This window comes from Folsomia candida, unplaced genomic scaffold (genome assembly GCF_002217175.1).
Source record: "Folsomia candida strain VU population unplaced genomic scaffold, ASM221717v1 Fcan01_Sc026, whole genome shotgun sequence".
Lineage (NCBI taxonomy): Eukaryota > Metazoa > Arthropoda > Collembola > Entomobryomorpha > Isotomidae > Folsomia > Folsomia candida.
The window spans coordinates 1,097,116-1,113,128 of NW_019091218.1; the positions used below are offsets into that span (position 1 = coordinate 1,097,116).

The 16,013-nt window shown below is 38.0% G+C and overlaps 2 protein-coding genes across 2 annotated transcripts; one reads left to right on the plus strand and one right to left on the minus strand.

Annotated features, from left to right (window-relative positions):
- The first annotated feature begins 2,463 nt into the window (after positions 1–2,463).
- Positions 2,464–4,533, plus strand: LOC110859568. The gene is made up of 5 exons (XM_022108533.2): positions 2,464–2,566; positions 2,629–2,672; positions 2,819–2,926; positions 2,999–3,117; positions 4,119–4,533. The coding sequence occupies exons 3-5, from the start codon at positions 2,822–2,824 to the stop codon at positions 4,417–4,419; spliced, it is 525 nt and encodes a 174-aa protein (XP_021964225.2). The 5' UTR covers positions 2,464–2,566; positions 2,629–2,672; positions 2,819–2,821; the 3' UTR covers positions 4,420–4,533.
- Positions 4,534–11,862: 7,329 nt separating this feature from the next.
- LOC110859484 lies at positions 11,863–15,718 on the minus strand. The gene is made up of 3 exons (XM_022108440.2): positions 15,479–15,718; positions 13,162–13,491; positions 11,863–12,486 (listed from the first exon to the last, which is right to left on the minus strand). The coding sequence occupies exons 1-3, from the start codon at positions 15,555–15,557 to the stop codon at positions 12,011–12,013; spliced, it is 885 nt and encodes a 294-aa protein (XP_021964132.1). The 5' UTR covers positions 15,558–15,718; the 3' UTR covers positions 11,863–12,010.
- Between the last annotated feature and the right edge of the window lie 295 nt (positions 15,719–16,013).

Genomic DNA, 16,013 nt, shown 5'->3' on the forward strand with positions numbered 1-16,013 from the left:
CAGAAGAAAGATAATCTAGCGTGATTTAAGCAGGATGTGCGACTTTAGAATTTACATATTTAGCTAGAAACCCATCCATTAAAAAAATCTCATAAAGGATTTATGAAATAAAATACTTCGTGACTTCTGCACATAATGGGATGCATGCGAAATGGTTGTACAATTTTACTGAAATTTTAGTAACAAATGATTTAATTGTGGTAATTTATCATCTGATTCATGTACAAACTTATAGAGAAAATAGTGTAATAACCTTTGCGATAAATAAATAAACGCAATTTTCTAGGAATTTAGGAACCTCACAATGGAGGAGCTTCCGTGCAAATTTATTTATTTAAGTTTAATGACGCTGATTTTAAAGAAATAGTTTATTAACTACAGAAATAAATATGTTCAGGCTAATTTTATTTCATTGAATTAACCGACTCGTACATATTGGCATATCTTTTGTATACTATTTGTACTGAAAAATCGTTATTGTCCTTTTTTATCGTATAACAATTAACAATTTAAATGATTGTATTTAGTACGGCTTGACTTTAATAAAGGGTGTCCCAGATATAGATTTAATAAATTTAAAATGGTCTAATATTAAAACTACTTGCTACAAACCAACATACAAAATGTATCCTTAATCATTAATGTATGTAAGAGTTAGCATTTTTTCGACTAGGTCAACCGTCTGGGGAAAACCGGTTAAAAGAAATGTGATACAGGGAGGTTAGCAATTCTTGTATTTATATTTTTGCATAAATAAATTGAAAACTTTATTTTTACTTTTCATACATCTTGTACTCACCATTTTTCGGGGGAATTATGCACAAAATTTGGTTCCGTTATTCAGGAGATACTATAATAAATTATACTAATTGTATGTGGGTATGTACATACAAATATATTTTTGTATAAACTTTATTCCGTTACAAGCTTTCACATTAGATAGATACATAATATGTAAATAGGTACTAAATATTTATATTTTTATCTTAAAGTAATGTGATATGCATATTTAAGAGTGGACATAAATATATGCATGTACCTACATATACCTAAATATATCGCATAAAGTCGAATTTCTTTGTCATCAGCCTAATGAATGAGGATTATGAAACCGGTCGCTGATTGCGGTGAATAAATACTTACAAATCATTCCTTAGTTGAAGTGGTTTTTGCCTCGAATTTTTTCAATTTTATAGGACTCTACTTTACGGCATGGTTCGGTCATATGTACCTTGGCAGTATTTATGACGCCATTCGTCACGGATTTGTTAAGAAAATATGTGTAAATCAGTGGCAGGTTTAGTCTTGCAATAATTTTGGCCGCCGCAACCAGAGCTATTAACTCAGAACTAAAAAAAAATTAGTCAGCATGGACGACGGACCATGAACCACCTTATTTAGAGCGATCTGTGGTCCAAACCAGTATCCGAATGTGTCCCACTTTTGCCAATAAAGGATGTCGAGTCATCCTTGCATACACAAATATGCACTTTTATTGATTTTCCTTAATTGTATTGTATGTTAGCTAAAACGTGCAGGTAATCTCTCAAATCTTATAAAAACAACTACCGTAAATACTCTATTTATAGCCGGGGCTAAAATCCAAAACTGGGTATCACAGACCCGGCTAAAATTAGAGACCGGCCAGAATTAGAGACCCGGCTAAAATTTGTTCCGCCCTAATTTTAGTCATTATAAAATTGTGTATAATTAATGTTGACTCGATTTGGGTAATTTTATTTAGAAAAATATGAGACCAGTTAAATATTCGCTGTAAATCTACTTGTTTAGACGAGGTTTTGTAGTTTTTAAAAACCTGCTATCGTGGTTATGTACATTCTTATTAAGATCTTAACACATAATTCTCTAAATGTTGACCTTATTCGTTGATTAATCGAATATTCAGTATTTTTCTAGGATTGGGTATTAACGAACATATGGAACACAGCGGGCCATAATTAGAGACCCGGTCATAATTGGGGACCCGGCTATAATTAGAGACCCGGCTAAAATTTTTAAATCTTGGTCTCCAGACCCGGCTATATTTGGAGACCGGCTATAATTAGAATAGGGCTATAAATAGAGGTTTTACGGTACTTTAATACAGTTTCCATACATTTGGTAACCCTTTTTACGGTGAGGACTAGTTTGCGAGATACTCTTATGTATGTACGTGCCTTATTCCTGGGTTAATTTGGGAAGAAAAAAATTTCAAATATGATTTTCCAGTAATTTTTTTTGTCCAAATCTCGCCAATTTCCCAAAAGTTTGGAAATTATGCTGCGATGCTTAATTTGCGAAGGGTGACGTGAATACGGTCAACAAAGTTTATCATATTGCGAATAATGCGAACTATTTATGATCAAACCAGTTTTAGGAATGTACCTCAAAAACATATTTAGTTCTCCACATATGTAAAAGAGACTTGCACTCGTTTTTTCGCAACAGTCGAATTTTTCGTCTCTGATCCTGTGCATCCATCTGTAAAGGATTGCACACTTGACAAACTCGTATATTAAATATTCCTCAGAAATATTTACTTATTCAAATGGGGCAACTAAAATTGGTAAATATTGACAAATATGGGTTCGCAGAGTGGAAATTTAGTGGAAATTTGAATAATTCAAGGAATTGGATTTGAAGAATTTGACTTCATTTGCTCGCGCTTACGGGTACTGTTTATACACTCATTTTCAAGAATTTACCAAAAAATATTTTAGTAAATTTGGCCAAAGAAATTGAATTTGAAAGTACTGTTTTATTTCGAAAGTGTGTAAGCATATAAATATTTTCCTTTTTACTTTGCACTAATTTCCAGAAGATGATCTTACTCACCTGGATGGCATCCAAATTCGTGTCTTCATTTCCACTTGAAGCTGAGAACATTTCTTCCTCAAGCTTGCCGCCGTCATCAGGAAGAATCTTGGTAAACTAAATTTCCCAGAATTCACAAAATCTGTGGATTTTTAGCATAGCTACATATGCAAATTAATTCCAGGAACCGAAGCTACTTCAAAATTCCCCAGTTTTACCAAAAACCGAACAAACCGAGGGGAACCTTGACCATGGAAGGGGTCGAAAATCTCGCCAGATGCCTTTCATGATCTACGGGGGATGGTAAGTTCGAACACGAATTTCTTCACAATTTTCATGGCAGACTAAAAAGTGTCAAATCAGCTCATACTCTCCATGGTAGAACTTTTACAGAAATTTAGATTTCTCAGAAACTACGGCACTGTCAGTCTCAAATTCCCTCAAGTTATGCTTACGGGAAACTTTGCTGTGCCGTAGTTTCTGAGGAATCTCAATTTCTGTAAATATTCTACCGTGTGCGAATGGAGAATACATAAATACATATTTACATAGTTACTTATTTAAAACTAGCTAGCGTTTAAGCCCGTCTCCCGCCGGGCGAGAGTTTATTTGATTATCATGAAAATTGAGTGGGATTGTTCATAATTCCACATATTTAATTAATTTTTTATGATATTTACATATGTAATTAGCTGGAAATGTCTGTTTCGGGCCATTCGAAACTTAACTTTCTCCACTTTCACTTCCGTTTCGGAAAATTACTTTCACTTCCGTTGCAGACAAACATTTCCAGCTTATAATATAGATTACCAGCGATAATTTCATAATTTCTGCCCATAAGTGGACTACCTGCGATTTTACCCGATCCACCCCTAACTACCAGGGATGGGCAAAATACAGCATTTTGATTTCCGTTCTACATAGTTACAAATATTTATTCATCGTTTTAATTTCCGCGGCTGGTACACCCACAAAGCACGAAAATCTAAATTGAGAAAACAAGTCCTACGAAAATGCAGGTTTTTTTAAAGAAATTAACTTTTTATCGCTGTTAAACTACGTTATTTTTAGAAAATGGAAAAACCAAAGTACTTTGACAGCGAGCAAGACTTAATTACTTCGAAAAACCTTCATTTCGACTGGCTGTCTCTTTCTCAACCTAGATTCTCGCCTTTTTTGGTGGGTGTAACAGCCCTGCCACTGCAAACCCTACGTACGACCCTAGGCTTTGCTAAAATCCTGTATTTTGGACAAAGTAATTTGCCCAGCCCTAATTAATTACCGCTCTGCTTACTATTCAACAGTTCACCATACACCGGCCTTGGGCAAGGCGGCGGGATTCCACAGTTCGGCGGGGGTTTTTCCCAATTCGACAGTGGTTTCGGGTGGGGTCAAGGGCTTCGAGCCAAACCAACCAGCCTGGCCTGGTGCAAGCAGGACAATGACTGCACCTCACTCTTGGCTCCTTGCAACGGGAATCTAGACTGCGAGAAGGAATTGATCCTCTGCGATCGACAGGATATCAAGTGTCACGACAAGGTTGACAATAAATACCAAAAACAGAGGTTCTACGGATTCCCGCCGCCGTATTGGTATCAAGGATAAAATTACATGAACAATTCTTCCTGTAAAGGGTGTTGATTAAATTCGGCCCGATTAATTTGTTGAAACCGATATAAATTTGTGAAAATTACGGCGAAATAAAAAACGAAAAGTTAAGGGCAAGATTTAGTATATTTATTTAAATTGCACAAAGATTAGTTAACAATGGATCTCTTGAAAAAAATCTTGACTTGGAAGTTTCCACCGTTTTTGAGGTGCAGGTTTTCAAATGTTGACACGAGAAAGGGGGACGAATTACTGAGGGTTAGGCAAGATTATAGAACGTGTCAAAAACTATTAATCTTTGGGCGAAATATTCGCTGCTGGGTATTTTGAATGATTTCATCGTATTCCTCATCCTTTTTTCATGAGGAATAAAGTTATCAATTCCAAAAAGCAGGGCTTTTAACGCCGGCAGCAGATTTTCTGTGAACCACTGTTCATCTAAAAGTTTGCAAAATGCATAAAAATATTTTATGTCCATTTGAAAAAAGTGTCGATCTGAAGTTTCAAATTAGAATTAAAGCACTGAAGGCGCATAACCGGACGTAACTAGTTTATCTTTATGCAAAATAATTTAAATTCCGAATATTAAAAAAAGAACGGCTGCGTACTGGGCGGTAATCCGAGCGCTGTCAGAAAAAAAGTTTCGTGTCCACCTCATAGATATCTCATAGATTCTCGCTGAAGTTGTGCATATCTTGATGATTAATTCAGTTCAGTGTACGCCCAGGGACCTGACACTTCGTGGCCAGTTGATTTTGTGTTGATAAAAAAATTATTGCCTTCTCCACGTAAATTTTTCTCACGAGCGTCGGATTGCTTACAGTTCGGGGAGCATGCGTTCAACGGGTGTAGCGCCGTCAAATTTCTAGCCTGGTTCCTTTTTTCGACTGAATCCTTTATATTAGACATTGGGCCATTAGAAATGATAATTTTTCATCCTGGAGTTGGTTTAGTATTTTTCTGTACATCATTATTGCTTGGCAAACTGTTTTAACAGCATGGAGCTCTTTGGGGTTCATTTTTGGATTCGTTTACAAACTTTCGAAATTGAGCTTTTGGGTCACGGCGCAGCTTGAACCAAGCTTCCAGAAAAGTTTCAAATATTTGGAATTAGCGCCATTGTTTAGCGTATATGGGAGTGACAATAATGAAAACCGGAATCACTTCACACCTTTAAAATTTTGATTTCGATAAAATTCTTAGCGTTGGTATGGCTGATTTTTATGAGTCCAACGGTCAAAGTCCGGTGTTTCTACTCCACCCCCTCGCCGAGTGGGAGGAGCTCAAAGTTGGAAAAACTGAGATTTTCTGCGATTTTTAGCTTAAAGGCGGGCCAATATTTTTGAAAACGGTTGTCACCAAAAGTTTCCTAATTTTTATCTCTACAACCCTTTTCGAGCGTTTTTTGAAATTCTCAAAACGGACGTTTCGATTTTGGAGTAAAATTAGGGAAAGGTCAAGTCTCACATAACCCCATAATTGGGGTCATATGAGACACCATTGGAAAGCTCTCAGCGCGAGGGTTAAGAATATATATACTTTGTCAGGTGTATGACCAATCACTGCTGTTCTAGAGACAAAAGTATTTTGAGCTTGTCCCTATTCCATTGCCATGTTAGCTCCCAATCTTCCGCTGTGTTAAATTTTGGAACATTTCAGATTCTCGTTCTCATGCACATATCAGACCTGTTGGACCCCGAACCATGACATTTCGTCATTTTATGATGTTTAGCATAAATTAGGATGGTTTCTGAACAAATTCGCGTCGTTTAAAAAAAGTCGAAAATCCTGAGAAAAAACTTGAACCTGGAAAATCCAAAACCCTGACGTCCGTTTTGAGAATTTCAAAAAACGCTCGAAAAGGGTTGTAGATATAAAGATTAGGAAACTTTTGGTGAAAACTATTTTCAAAAATATTGACCCGTCATTAAACTAAAAATCGCAGACTAGAGCGATTTTTCCAACTTTGAGCTCCTCCCACTCCCCCAGGGGGTGGAGTTGAAACACGGGACTTGGATCGCTGAACTCGTAAAAATCAGCTCTACAAACGCTGAGAATCTTATCCAAATCAAAATTGTAAGGGTGTGAAGTGATTCCGGTTTTCATTATTGTCACTCATGGGCAAATAGCTACACGTTCTATAATCTTGCCTAACCCTCAGTAAATCAACACGCTTTATTTTGGTCAAAGAAAAGTTTCACAATCGCCAAAATAACTTGACAAAATACGGATTTAATACATATTGGTCAAGTGCGTAATATTTATTTTATTTGATTACGGAATATCTTTAAATTAAGAAATGCTGCCGATTAAAATCTGCTAAATTTACATAGAGATCCCGTACTATATAGTGGCGATGGAGAACTTTGACCTAAAAATGGTCAAAAAATGATTCTTGAAATCTCAAATTTTGGTATAATATGTCAAATATATCTGACCACGTGTCCTCAAAATTTCATAACTTTTCCTTGAAAAATAAATTTCCTACGCCATTTCAAAGAGAGAAAGTCGGGAAACGAATTTTTTATAAGTACCAAAATGTGAGCGACAGCGACTCGAAGAAGGCTTTACTACATTTCAACGGAGAGAGGTGTGGTCGTGAAAAAATTTGGACATACATAAAAAAGTATTGCGAATCCGAAAATATCAACTTCAAATACGCACCACAAGAAAAAAACATCATATTGACCTCTTGAAAATGAAAAACGATTAAATTTATTTTTGGAAAGTACCGCTCCACGTTTGTGCCTGATGCGGCCACGAAGTCGAAGATTAATCCAAACTATGTGCATCATATGAGGGCTCATAAGTTGTGGATCAAAGCGTATTCAAAGAAATCTGCAGCAAAGCATACGGAAGGTCAAGAAAAAATGGTGAACGCAAGCCCTCCCAAGCCTTACAACAAAGTTTCACCAAAATAGTTGGCCATTGGCGACGAGTCTCACGTCTTCAAAAACGTGACAGAAACTCCGGGAAGGCAATTTTTTGTGGGAAATATATCTCTCAACTGAAAACCGAAAAGAAACTAAAAGGTTTTTCGAGATTTCTCAAGAAATTTCAGGTTTGGCAAGCGTTGGGTAAATTTGGGCAAGTTTCGGACTCTTCACTTCAATAGGGCTGTGTGGAGGCACATGTTTGTTTTCCGAAATGTGAGATAGACCGTCTGATTCCTTTCATCCATGAGTATCAGAAAATATAAAATGTAATTTTTTGGACCGACCTTAGACTAATCCACAATGCAATGACTATCAAAGGAAGGGATCGAAAAAAATTCAGTTTGACGTTGAAAAATGAAAACCTCACATTCACCACTTATTATAGCTCAATAAAAAAAATTAGGCTATATGTAACAAGGCATACTCCCAGCTTTGTGAAACAGTCGAAACTTAAAGAAAATTTCGATTCAGGTGGGAGATAATTGCCCATTAAGTTGAAAAGTCTTCCGAAACAGCAGTAATGGCGGGCGTGATGAAAAATGTTAAATACGAGATGGACAATGGATTTCAGGCTTCTTTCTTCGCGGATGTGGGTAGTCAGATATATTTAGGATATCATACCAAAATTTCAGATTTCAAGAATCATTTTTTGACCATTTTTAGGTCAAAGTTTCCCATCGCCACTATATAGTACGGGATCTCTAGGTATCCTAACACCAATTAAAGTACGCATGAAATACATATGTGCAAAATTTGAAAGTAAATAAGCTTTTTACAGTAAGCAAAAATTTAAATTGTACCCTTTTCTGGTACGTTATAAATCCATGGTTTTCTACTTGATGGAAACCGATTATTATTATGTAATACATCAGTCTTGTAGTAAATTTAACGTAGATTCCAAAAATGACACGCATTTTTTCGTTTTCCGTGATGATAATGAACCACTAAATAAAAAGTTAGGGAAAATTGAAAATCCATGCAAAAAATTAAATCGTACCCTTGTGGGTTTTTGATGCAAATTGTGTCTAATAATTAGTTAGCACTTTGAAACGGTATACTTCGATTACAGTTTCTATACGCCGCGACATGAATTACACTAATTCTTTGTCACTTCCGGTCAGACGGTTACCCACACTTCGCTTAAAATAACTTGCAAGTCATGTTTGGGCTTCAATTTTCGGTTCGAAATCCTCCTCGCCAATTATGCCCATAAATTTTCGATGGAATTGAGGTTAGTAGATCAGGCAACCCATAGAAGAGAATTAATTCGCTTTTACTTGAGGTACCGATTAATAAACTTCGCGTATTTTTGGGACCCGCGTAGAAGTGCAAAATTATTTTCGTCACGAGTCTCAATTTGTTCGATCAGCGGACTTGGTTTTAATTATAGCCGGTCTCAAAATCTAGCCGGGTCTAGAGACCAATATTTCAAAATTTAGCTGGGTCTCTAATTTTAGCCGGGTCCGTGACCCTCAGTTTTTGGATTTTAGCCCCGGCTATAAATAGAGGTTCTACGGTAATTGTTATTCATCTTCTCCGTATCATCACGACTTGGCAATTAATCCAGCCGCCACGAAATACAGGATTCCATCAATTGCCGCCCAACTCTGGGAAACAAAAGTTGGATTAAGGAACGATTTATTTTTTAACTGTCTCAACTTACCCCTGCTGCCAACTTATTGTAATATTTCAACTGTTTCCTCATCTCCTGTTTAAGATCATCTTGGAAAGATTTTTCCATTTGTGGGGAGGTCAAAGCGGACAAAATTTTAGATTTGGCGGTGGAACTGGATGCGGGGCTCTCAAAACCAAAAAGGTCCAAGCCATCCATGATGTATTCATCAATCTTTACTGCCGCGACGACCATGAGAATTCCCGCGATTAGGAGAAGTACCCCTGCCAAAGCGTGGTATCCGGCGTCCTAAATAATTTACAGGCTAAATAAACCTTTGTAGAGTTTACTCAAAGGTACGTAAAATAAATGGCGATATGCGCAAAAATTGGATAAAAAGTATTTGCCCCACGTTGGACAAATTTTACACGAGTGTTTACAGCAGAGGTCGACGCCGAGGAATTATCGGCGGCGGCGGCCCCAGTTGTTTGTGATTTTTCGGCGGCGCGGCGTCGCCATGTTGAAGGTATAGGAAATCAAATTTTTCGACGGCGGCGGCGCATAAAATACGGCGTCGGCGGCGTCGACCTCTGGTTTACCCTTGTCTTATCGTCTATTTATTTACTCAATCTCGAGTTTGTTTGACAAAATTTATTTGTTAGTGTATATTTTGTTGCGACATACTGAACACATAATAGACAGCAAACGAGGCAAACGATGAATTACTGCATGTACCTCGAATGGTAAATAATATCGTTCATTTTTTTAAATATCTGTCCAGATGCCGCCACCTCAATAAATTTCCTTACCGGCCTCTTATATTTTTGCATATCGACGGCCATTAAACTGATCGTGGACAAAATGAGACAAGTAATGGTCACGTAGACGAACACTGTTTCCATCGTCATGGGGGACGAAGGGCACGCAGCTTCTGCCTTGCACAGCTCCGGACTTCAAGTTAGACAATTTATTAAGCTGCTTCAGCTATTTTATGCGAAAAGTTTGTTTGTCCGTCCATCAAACCAGGACCAAACTATAATTTGTTACTTACCCAAGTAACCCCTTTCATCAAAATTGGTCCCTTTCCCATTTTTAAAAATAAAATATTCCTTCACAACTTTAGCAAAAAGCTTGTGAAATCTGGACAGGAGTAATAATTTATTAATTGTAGAGAACTTGTAAATTAGTACAAAGCTAAAACGAAACTGAATTCTCGACCGGTTAAGAGATTCACTTATAAATCTAAGCCTCACCACGTTATCTGTCCCTGATAACCTCTAACTCAAATGATTCCATTAATTGTATTGTCCAACGGAGTAGATATTTGACAAGTTTTAAAATGTAACCTTTCCAACTTTCCTATTACGCACGCAGTGGCCGAGGAAGCGTGTGGACAAAGAGACATGTCCTCAAAGCTATTTAATGTCCGCATCGTCTGCCCACATCTGTTATATGACCCCTCCCAGCCCTATCCTAGTACAATGTTAATGTCCCAGTGACTTCCGCGGCCACTGTAAATACTTACGCACGACTCAAACTACACAGCTTAAATGAATTTATATATCATGCATCCAGTTTCTTGTCGCTGCCTGCTGTCGCCGACAGGATTTTCATACTCGTATGAACAAATCAATGCTAAGAATGGACGTGAGTACCTGTGTTTGTCGGTTCAATTTGAACGTGTGCACTCGAACTAGGTTTGAGCATGGGGCAAAATGAGACTCAACTCAAGGCCATTGTAAATTTAGAAAGCATAGGCGCCCCCCGTTAACCTTCAATGATTGGGGAATTATGGGATTGTCGATTTTAGCATATTCATCATATGTGGTACTATATAAATTCGCCTGTATTTTTAACTTTGAATCTAGTACTGTTAACCATTTGAGGGTAACGGGATGTATAGGGTTAAGAAGATGGAAACAGGTTAAACGAAAGTTAACGGGAAGCATGGAAGTTAATAGAGAATTTGGAAGTATTTAATTTGATTCTGGATGTCCACTAGACGGGCCCTGCAGCCTATATAGTAATACACAAATAGTGCAACCTAATTAAGTTTGTCGCTACATACCCATTGCTCAGACTAATGCGACAAAGGATGTAGCAATAAATTGATAAGATATGGAGACCACAATTCTGTCGATAGCTTAACTGCTACAATTTGTATTAGTCCAGAAAGACAAAAAAACATGATTGACGTTACTTTCACAATTACCCAAAACATTAACCTCACCATCATCAGTGGCCGCGGAACGTGTTGGGACACCTGGGAGAAATTTCGATGGAGAATCGTGGGATATACATTTATTACAGGACCGGTTGAGGCGGACATCGAACAACAGTGGGGACATTGTCCGCGGCCACTGCTCACCATTGACACGAATATCTTTGACACTCGCAAATTTATCAGGTTGAACTTTTTCCCTGAAAATTGCATTTTGCGTCATATCGTTGACGTGGATTCTGTCAAAGATTCACACAAGTTGGAGTCAACTCCACAAAATATATGAATAAAATTAATAATCGACACGTATGTGTTGCATGATCTTCATTATCGGTATTTTTATTTTTATCCGAGGTACATAACCTTTACTAATTACTGTGTGGAGGTGCATAAACATTTTGTTGTCCGTAGTTTAGTTTCTCCTAAAGGGGTCATGCAAGGATGAATTTAAATATGAGCCAATTTGGGTTACGTGCGTCCATAAATTATGTAACGGGTGAGATAAGGAGGGGGTCTAGAAAATCGCCATTTTTGCGTTACATAATGTATGAACGGTCGCTTACTCTCGTATAAGCCTCGTTAAATAATTTATTTAAATGTGTATCCTTACATACACAAATTTATTTTTACAAAATTTTACATCCGAAATTCATAAATTATGAATTTAATAATTTAAGAATATCAATAATATTTATTTTATTTATTTACTAGCGTATAAGCCCGTCTCCCGAGGGGCGAGAGGTTATTTAATTTTCATGCTACTGGAATTCAGACTGCATAATTCCACCGAATTTAATTCTTTTTAGTGTATCTATATTATTAATTGGAAATATCTGTTGGGAAGGGAGGCAAAAGTAAACGTCCCGCAGCGGAAACGAAAGTGTTCAAATTGCTTTTGCTTCCGTTGTGGACAGACATTTCCAGTTTATAATATTGATGATTTGCATAACTAATTTGCTGGTTCCGTGTCCTTGTGCAGTCACCGTTCATATGCTTCCCGACCGCATAAATGCTTCCAAGCAGTCTGCCTTCTCGGTCGCAATTTGCTCGCGGACAGCGATACCCGCGCAAAACCTCGGACCCATCCGGCCCCACGGAAAAGGCGCACATGTCGCGGTGGGCGACTTTGTAGTGGACCGCGCTCCGCCAACCGAGGGGGCAGTAGTCGCACGGGGGCAAAGCATAGTCGGATGGGTTGACCGGCCTTTTGCGTCTGTACCCTGACGGCGTGCCGCGCGGGAAGGGAGGAAGGAGTCCGGCGGGTGGAATGTTGCGGTGTGAAGTCACCGGTCCGCCTAATAAGCAAGAATGCATATTAGTAAAAAAATAAGGTTCCGGATTTATACACTCAAAATAAGGTAGTAATGAATCATTACCATGCGGAATCACTATGTGGCTCTACCACGTCGGTTACGATTTGCCGTAGAAATGGTAATAATAAGTTCAGGGAAATTCAAATTTAATACATAATGGTATTCACTTCCTTAATATTTGGTAATGAATTTGAATTTCCCTGAAATTATTATTACCATTTCTACGACAAATCGTAACCGACGTGGTAGAGCCACATAGTCATTCCGCAAGGTAATGATTCATTACTACCTTATTTTGAGTGTACGCTAATTCGCAGAGGTGGGAAAAATACTGTATTTCGCCCTCCAATTTTCCCAGGGCAGTTACACCCACAATAAGACGAGAATTTAACATGGGAAAAACATCAGTTATGCGAAAAGACGATTTTTTTTTACTCAAGAAATTATCTCCTATTCCTCCTCATAATATTTTACTTTATAAAAAACTCGAAGTTGTTTGACAGCTACGCATATTAAGTAAATTTCGAATTTTTGAACACGTATTTTTCACTAAAGGTTTGCAGATTTTCCTCTTTTTGTGGGTGGATCAGCCCTGGAAATCCAATGCCTGGGTGCTCCAAATACTTGCCCCATTAGCTAATTTTACGCCTTTCTTACCGTATCGGATGCTTTCAACTTTTCCATTTTTGGACACCCTTGGCCGCGAAGGTGTCGTTGTGTGGGGGAAATCAGGCGGCTCCATCTTGACCTGGACGGGGGCCGTGGAAATTGGGGGGTCGTCGTGGTCCAGACTTTCGACTTTCACGCCTGCATTGACGATGTTCCCCTCCCGTTCCGAGGTCAGATTGGTCCCCCTCTCGTCCCCTGTGGTGGTGTTTGTCGGGGATGGAGAATGATCGTCCGTTGTGACAGCATCCTCCGTCACGACGGCTTCTGTTTTTATGAGGTGGAGGAGTTTATGCTTTTCAAATTCTTTGAAATCCGACCCTGTGCAGGAATATTTTACTCATTAATTAATTATTCAGTGAGCGTACTCACGTCAACCTTCGCATATCTCGCAAATTGAGCATAGCAACATAACTTGCGAAGTTTTGCGAGATATGCGAGATTTCGCAAAAATTTTTCTGAAAAACCATGGGATTTTTTTTTCGCAAATTTACCCAGCAATTGGGCATGTTCTTATTTCGCAAAATTACTTCGCAAACTCATCTTCATCATCGCCAGCGAGAGAAATTAAAGAAATCCATGGAAAGAATGCCAAAATTCGTGTTTTTCAGTAGATTTGCGAGATTAGAGAGATTTGCGAAAGTCATATTTTGCGAATCCCCTCACGACAGAAATATTTTGATTTTCGCAAGTTTGCTAAATGAGTTGCGATGCGAAATAAGACGTTGTCGTGAGTACGCCCATCATTTCGAAACAATTCGCACAAACCTTGCCTTGGTAAATTTGTAAAATCCGAAAATTCCGTAGACATAAGTAAAGTACAAAATTCAATTTTCAAAATTGTACTCAAATTTTGAAGGAAGGCTACCTCCCAATTGTTTTAAACTTCTCTCCGCTCAAGGGCGTCTTTTTGTTTTGCACAAGTTTGTAAAATTATGTACAAAATGTACGGAATTTGCAAAGTTGCCAGTGACTACGTACATATGTTACCTTGCTACATATATAGGACATGGGGGCCGTTCATAAATTATGTGACGCAAAAATCGACTTTTTTCAAACCCCTCCCCCCCCTTCGTCACACTAGTGTAACGCAAGAGCACTACCCCCCCTCCCCCTCTGTAACGTAACGCAAATCTCATTTTTCCCAGAAAAAATGAAACACCCAAAAGGAACTTACAAAAAGTATATGTTACGTGTGATCCCAATTTCTTTGTTGGTTAGGATTTGATTGACGTTTTGCTTTAGTTTCTGTTCTATTTTGTTTTAATTCAAAATTTAATTCAAAATTTTCCTTCCTTAGCTTTTTAGGAAGAAATTGTGATCTAAAATTCGATTTGATACCTTTTTTAAGTTCAAAATATATATTTTTTTAAAGTATTGCTCATGTAAATTTCACTGAAAAATCTTCAGTGAAGACTAACGGTGGTGAACTAATTTTAAGTAGGTTCTCCTCAAGGGAACCTCAGCTTAAGGTGGCATTTTATACGGGTTTTGAAATGCCCAAGTTTGTGTCTGAAGTTGCCCGTCTTCCATATATCCAAATGGTGATTTTGAAACATGTTAATCTCTGTACGTTTTTTAAATGAATATTTAATTACACCAAAAATTAGAGAAGGTTTGCAAAGTTAGGTTAGAATGTTGATTTTTCCTTCCATCAGAAAATATCTAACTGTTGCTTCTTAATTTGTGTTTACTTTATTCCTGTTTTCTCTTGGAAGAAAATGTCAACATTCTATTCTAGGAAATCTAAAAATTATCGACTTTTGCGTGCAATTAAATCTTTACTTTAAAAAAGCCACGTAGATGAACAGCTTTCAAAATCGCAATTCGAGTACATGGAAGAATGAAACTTGAGACACAAGAATTCAACTTCAAAACAGACATGCAATGGAACGTTTAAGAGACCTGCAACTTCAAAACTTCAATACTTGGACAAGTTCGACAACACGGAGGGCTCTAATTTTTTTAAATTTTCAAACCACGGGATAATTTTTTTACACCATTACTGATTTCAATCTATTTTAGTTTGCGTGACGTAACGCAGGACTTTGACCCCCCTCCCCCTCGTCACATCTTGTAACGCAACTCTCAGACCCCTCCCCCCCCCTCTCGCGTTACATAATTTATGAACGGTCCCATAGTACTAAACGAAACGGGTATTTCTGCATTATGTAAAGATTGTAATTAATTAATCCAAATTAAAGCAAGTATCTAACCAACCTAACTTACAAAATGGGCAAGTAGCACGATTTGAAAAATGAGAACTTTTGCTTAATTTAAATTCTTTAGCAACTAACGTTTTCATTACCAAATTTCAGCTCGATGTATTCCTTCAAAATGTTGAGTTGTTGGGACAACTTTTCCACGTGTTGGGGTACCGAATCCATGTGTGAAGTAGTTTTGGTATAACCAGTAATTAACTAATTGTGGGGAACGGTTTTTGCTAGAAAATATTTTGCACGATTATGTGTGGATGATTTTGAGCAGATGATCGAGTTTTGTTGTGAAAGGAGAAAACCGGGTCGTGCGGGAGGAATGAGGGTTCGATTTCTGCTTTTTTCATGGAAAACGGGGGGAAAAAAGTGGCCGGCCAAGTGGAGGGCCGTACATAAAGCATATCATCGATTTTAGGGGAATTTTGTCCACTACCCGGCTGTGTGAATTATGTCCCCCAAGTTATAATTAACATGGGAAGGACAGGATGCCTTGACCCCCATTTACCCCCATCAAATCGATCACTTGCTTTCTGCACGGTCCTTAGTAGACAGATGCCTCCTAAACCATGTTAAAGGCAACGGTGGTGGTGGTGGTTAAATTAGCAGATCATCGCGTTTCGGGTACAC

Coding starts and splice junctions, on each gene's coding strand:
- LOC110859484 (XM_022108440.2), bottom strand. CDS start 15,557: ATGGATTCGGTACCCCAACACGTGGAAAAGTTGTCCCAACAACTCAAC. Junction 13,492..15,478: donor ATACATCGAGCTGAAATTTG/GTAATGAAAACG, acceptor ATTCCTGCACAG/GGTCGGATTTCAAAGAATTT. Junction 12,487..13,161: donor AGTTGAAAGCATCCGATACG/GTAAGAAAGGCG, acceptor CTTGCTTATTAG/GCGGACCGGTGACTTCACAC.
- LOC110859568 (XM_022108533.2), top strand. CDS start 2,822: ATGATCTTACTCACCTGGATGGCATCCAAATTCGTGTCTTCATTTCCA. Junction 2,927..2,998: donor CGTCATCAGGAAGAATCTTG/GTAAACTAAATT, acceptor AATTAATTCCAG/GAACCGAAGCTACTTCAAAA. Junction 3,118..4,118: donor TTCATGATCTACGGGGGATG/GTAAGTTCGAAC, acceptor ACTATTCAACAG/TTCACCATACACCGGCCTTG.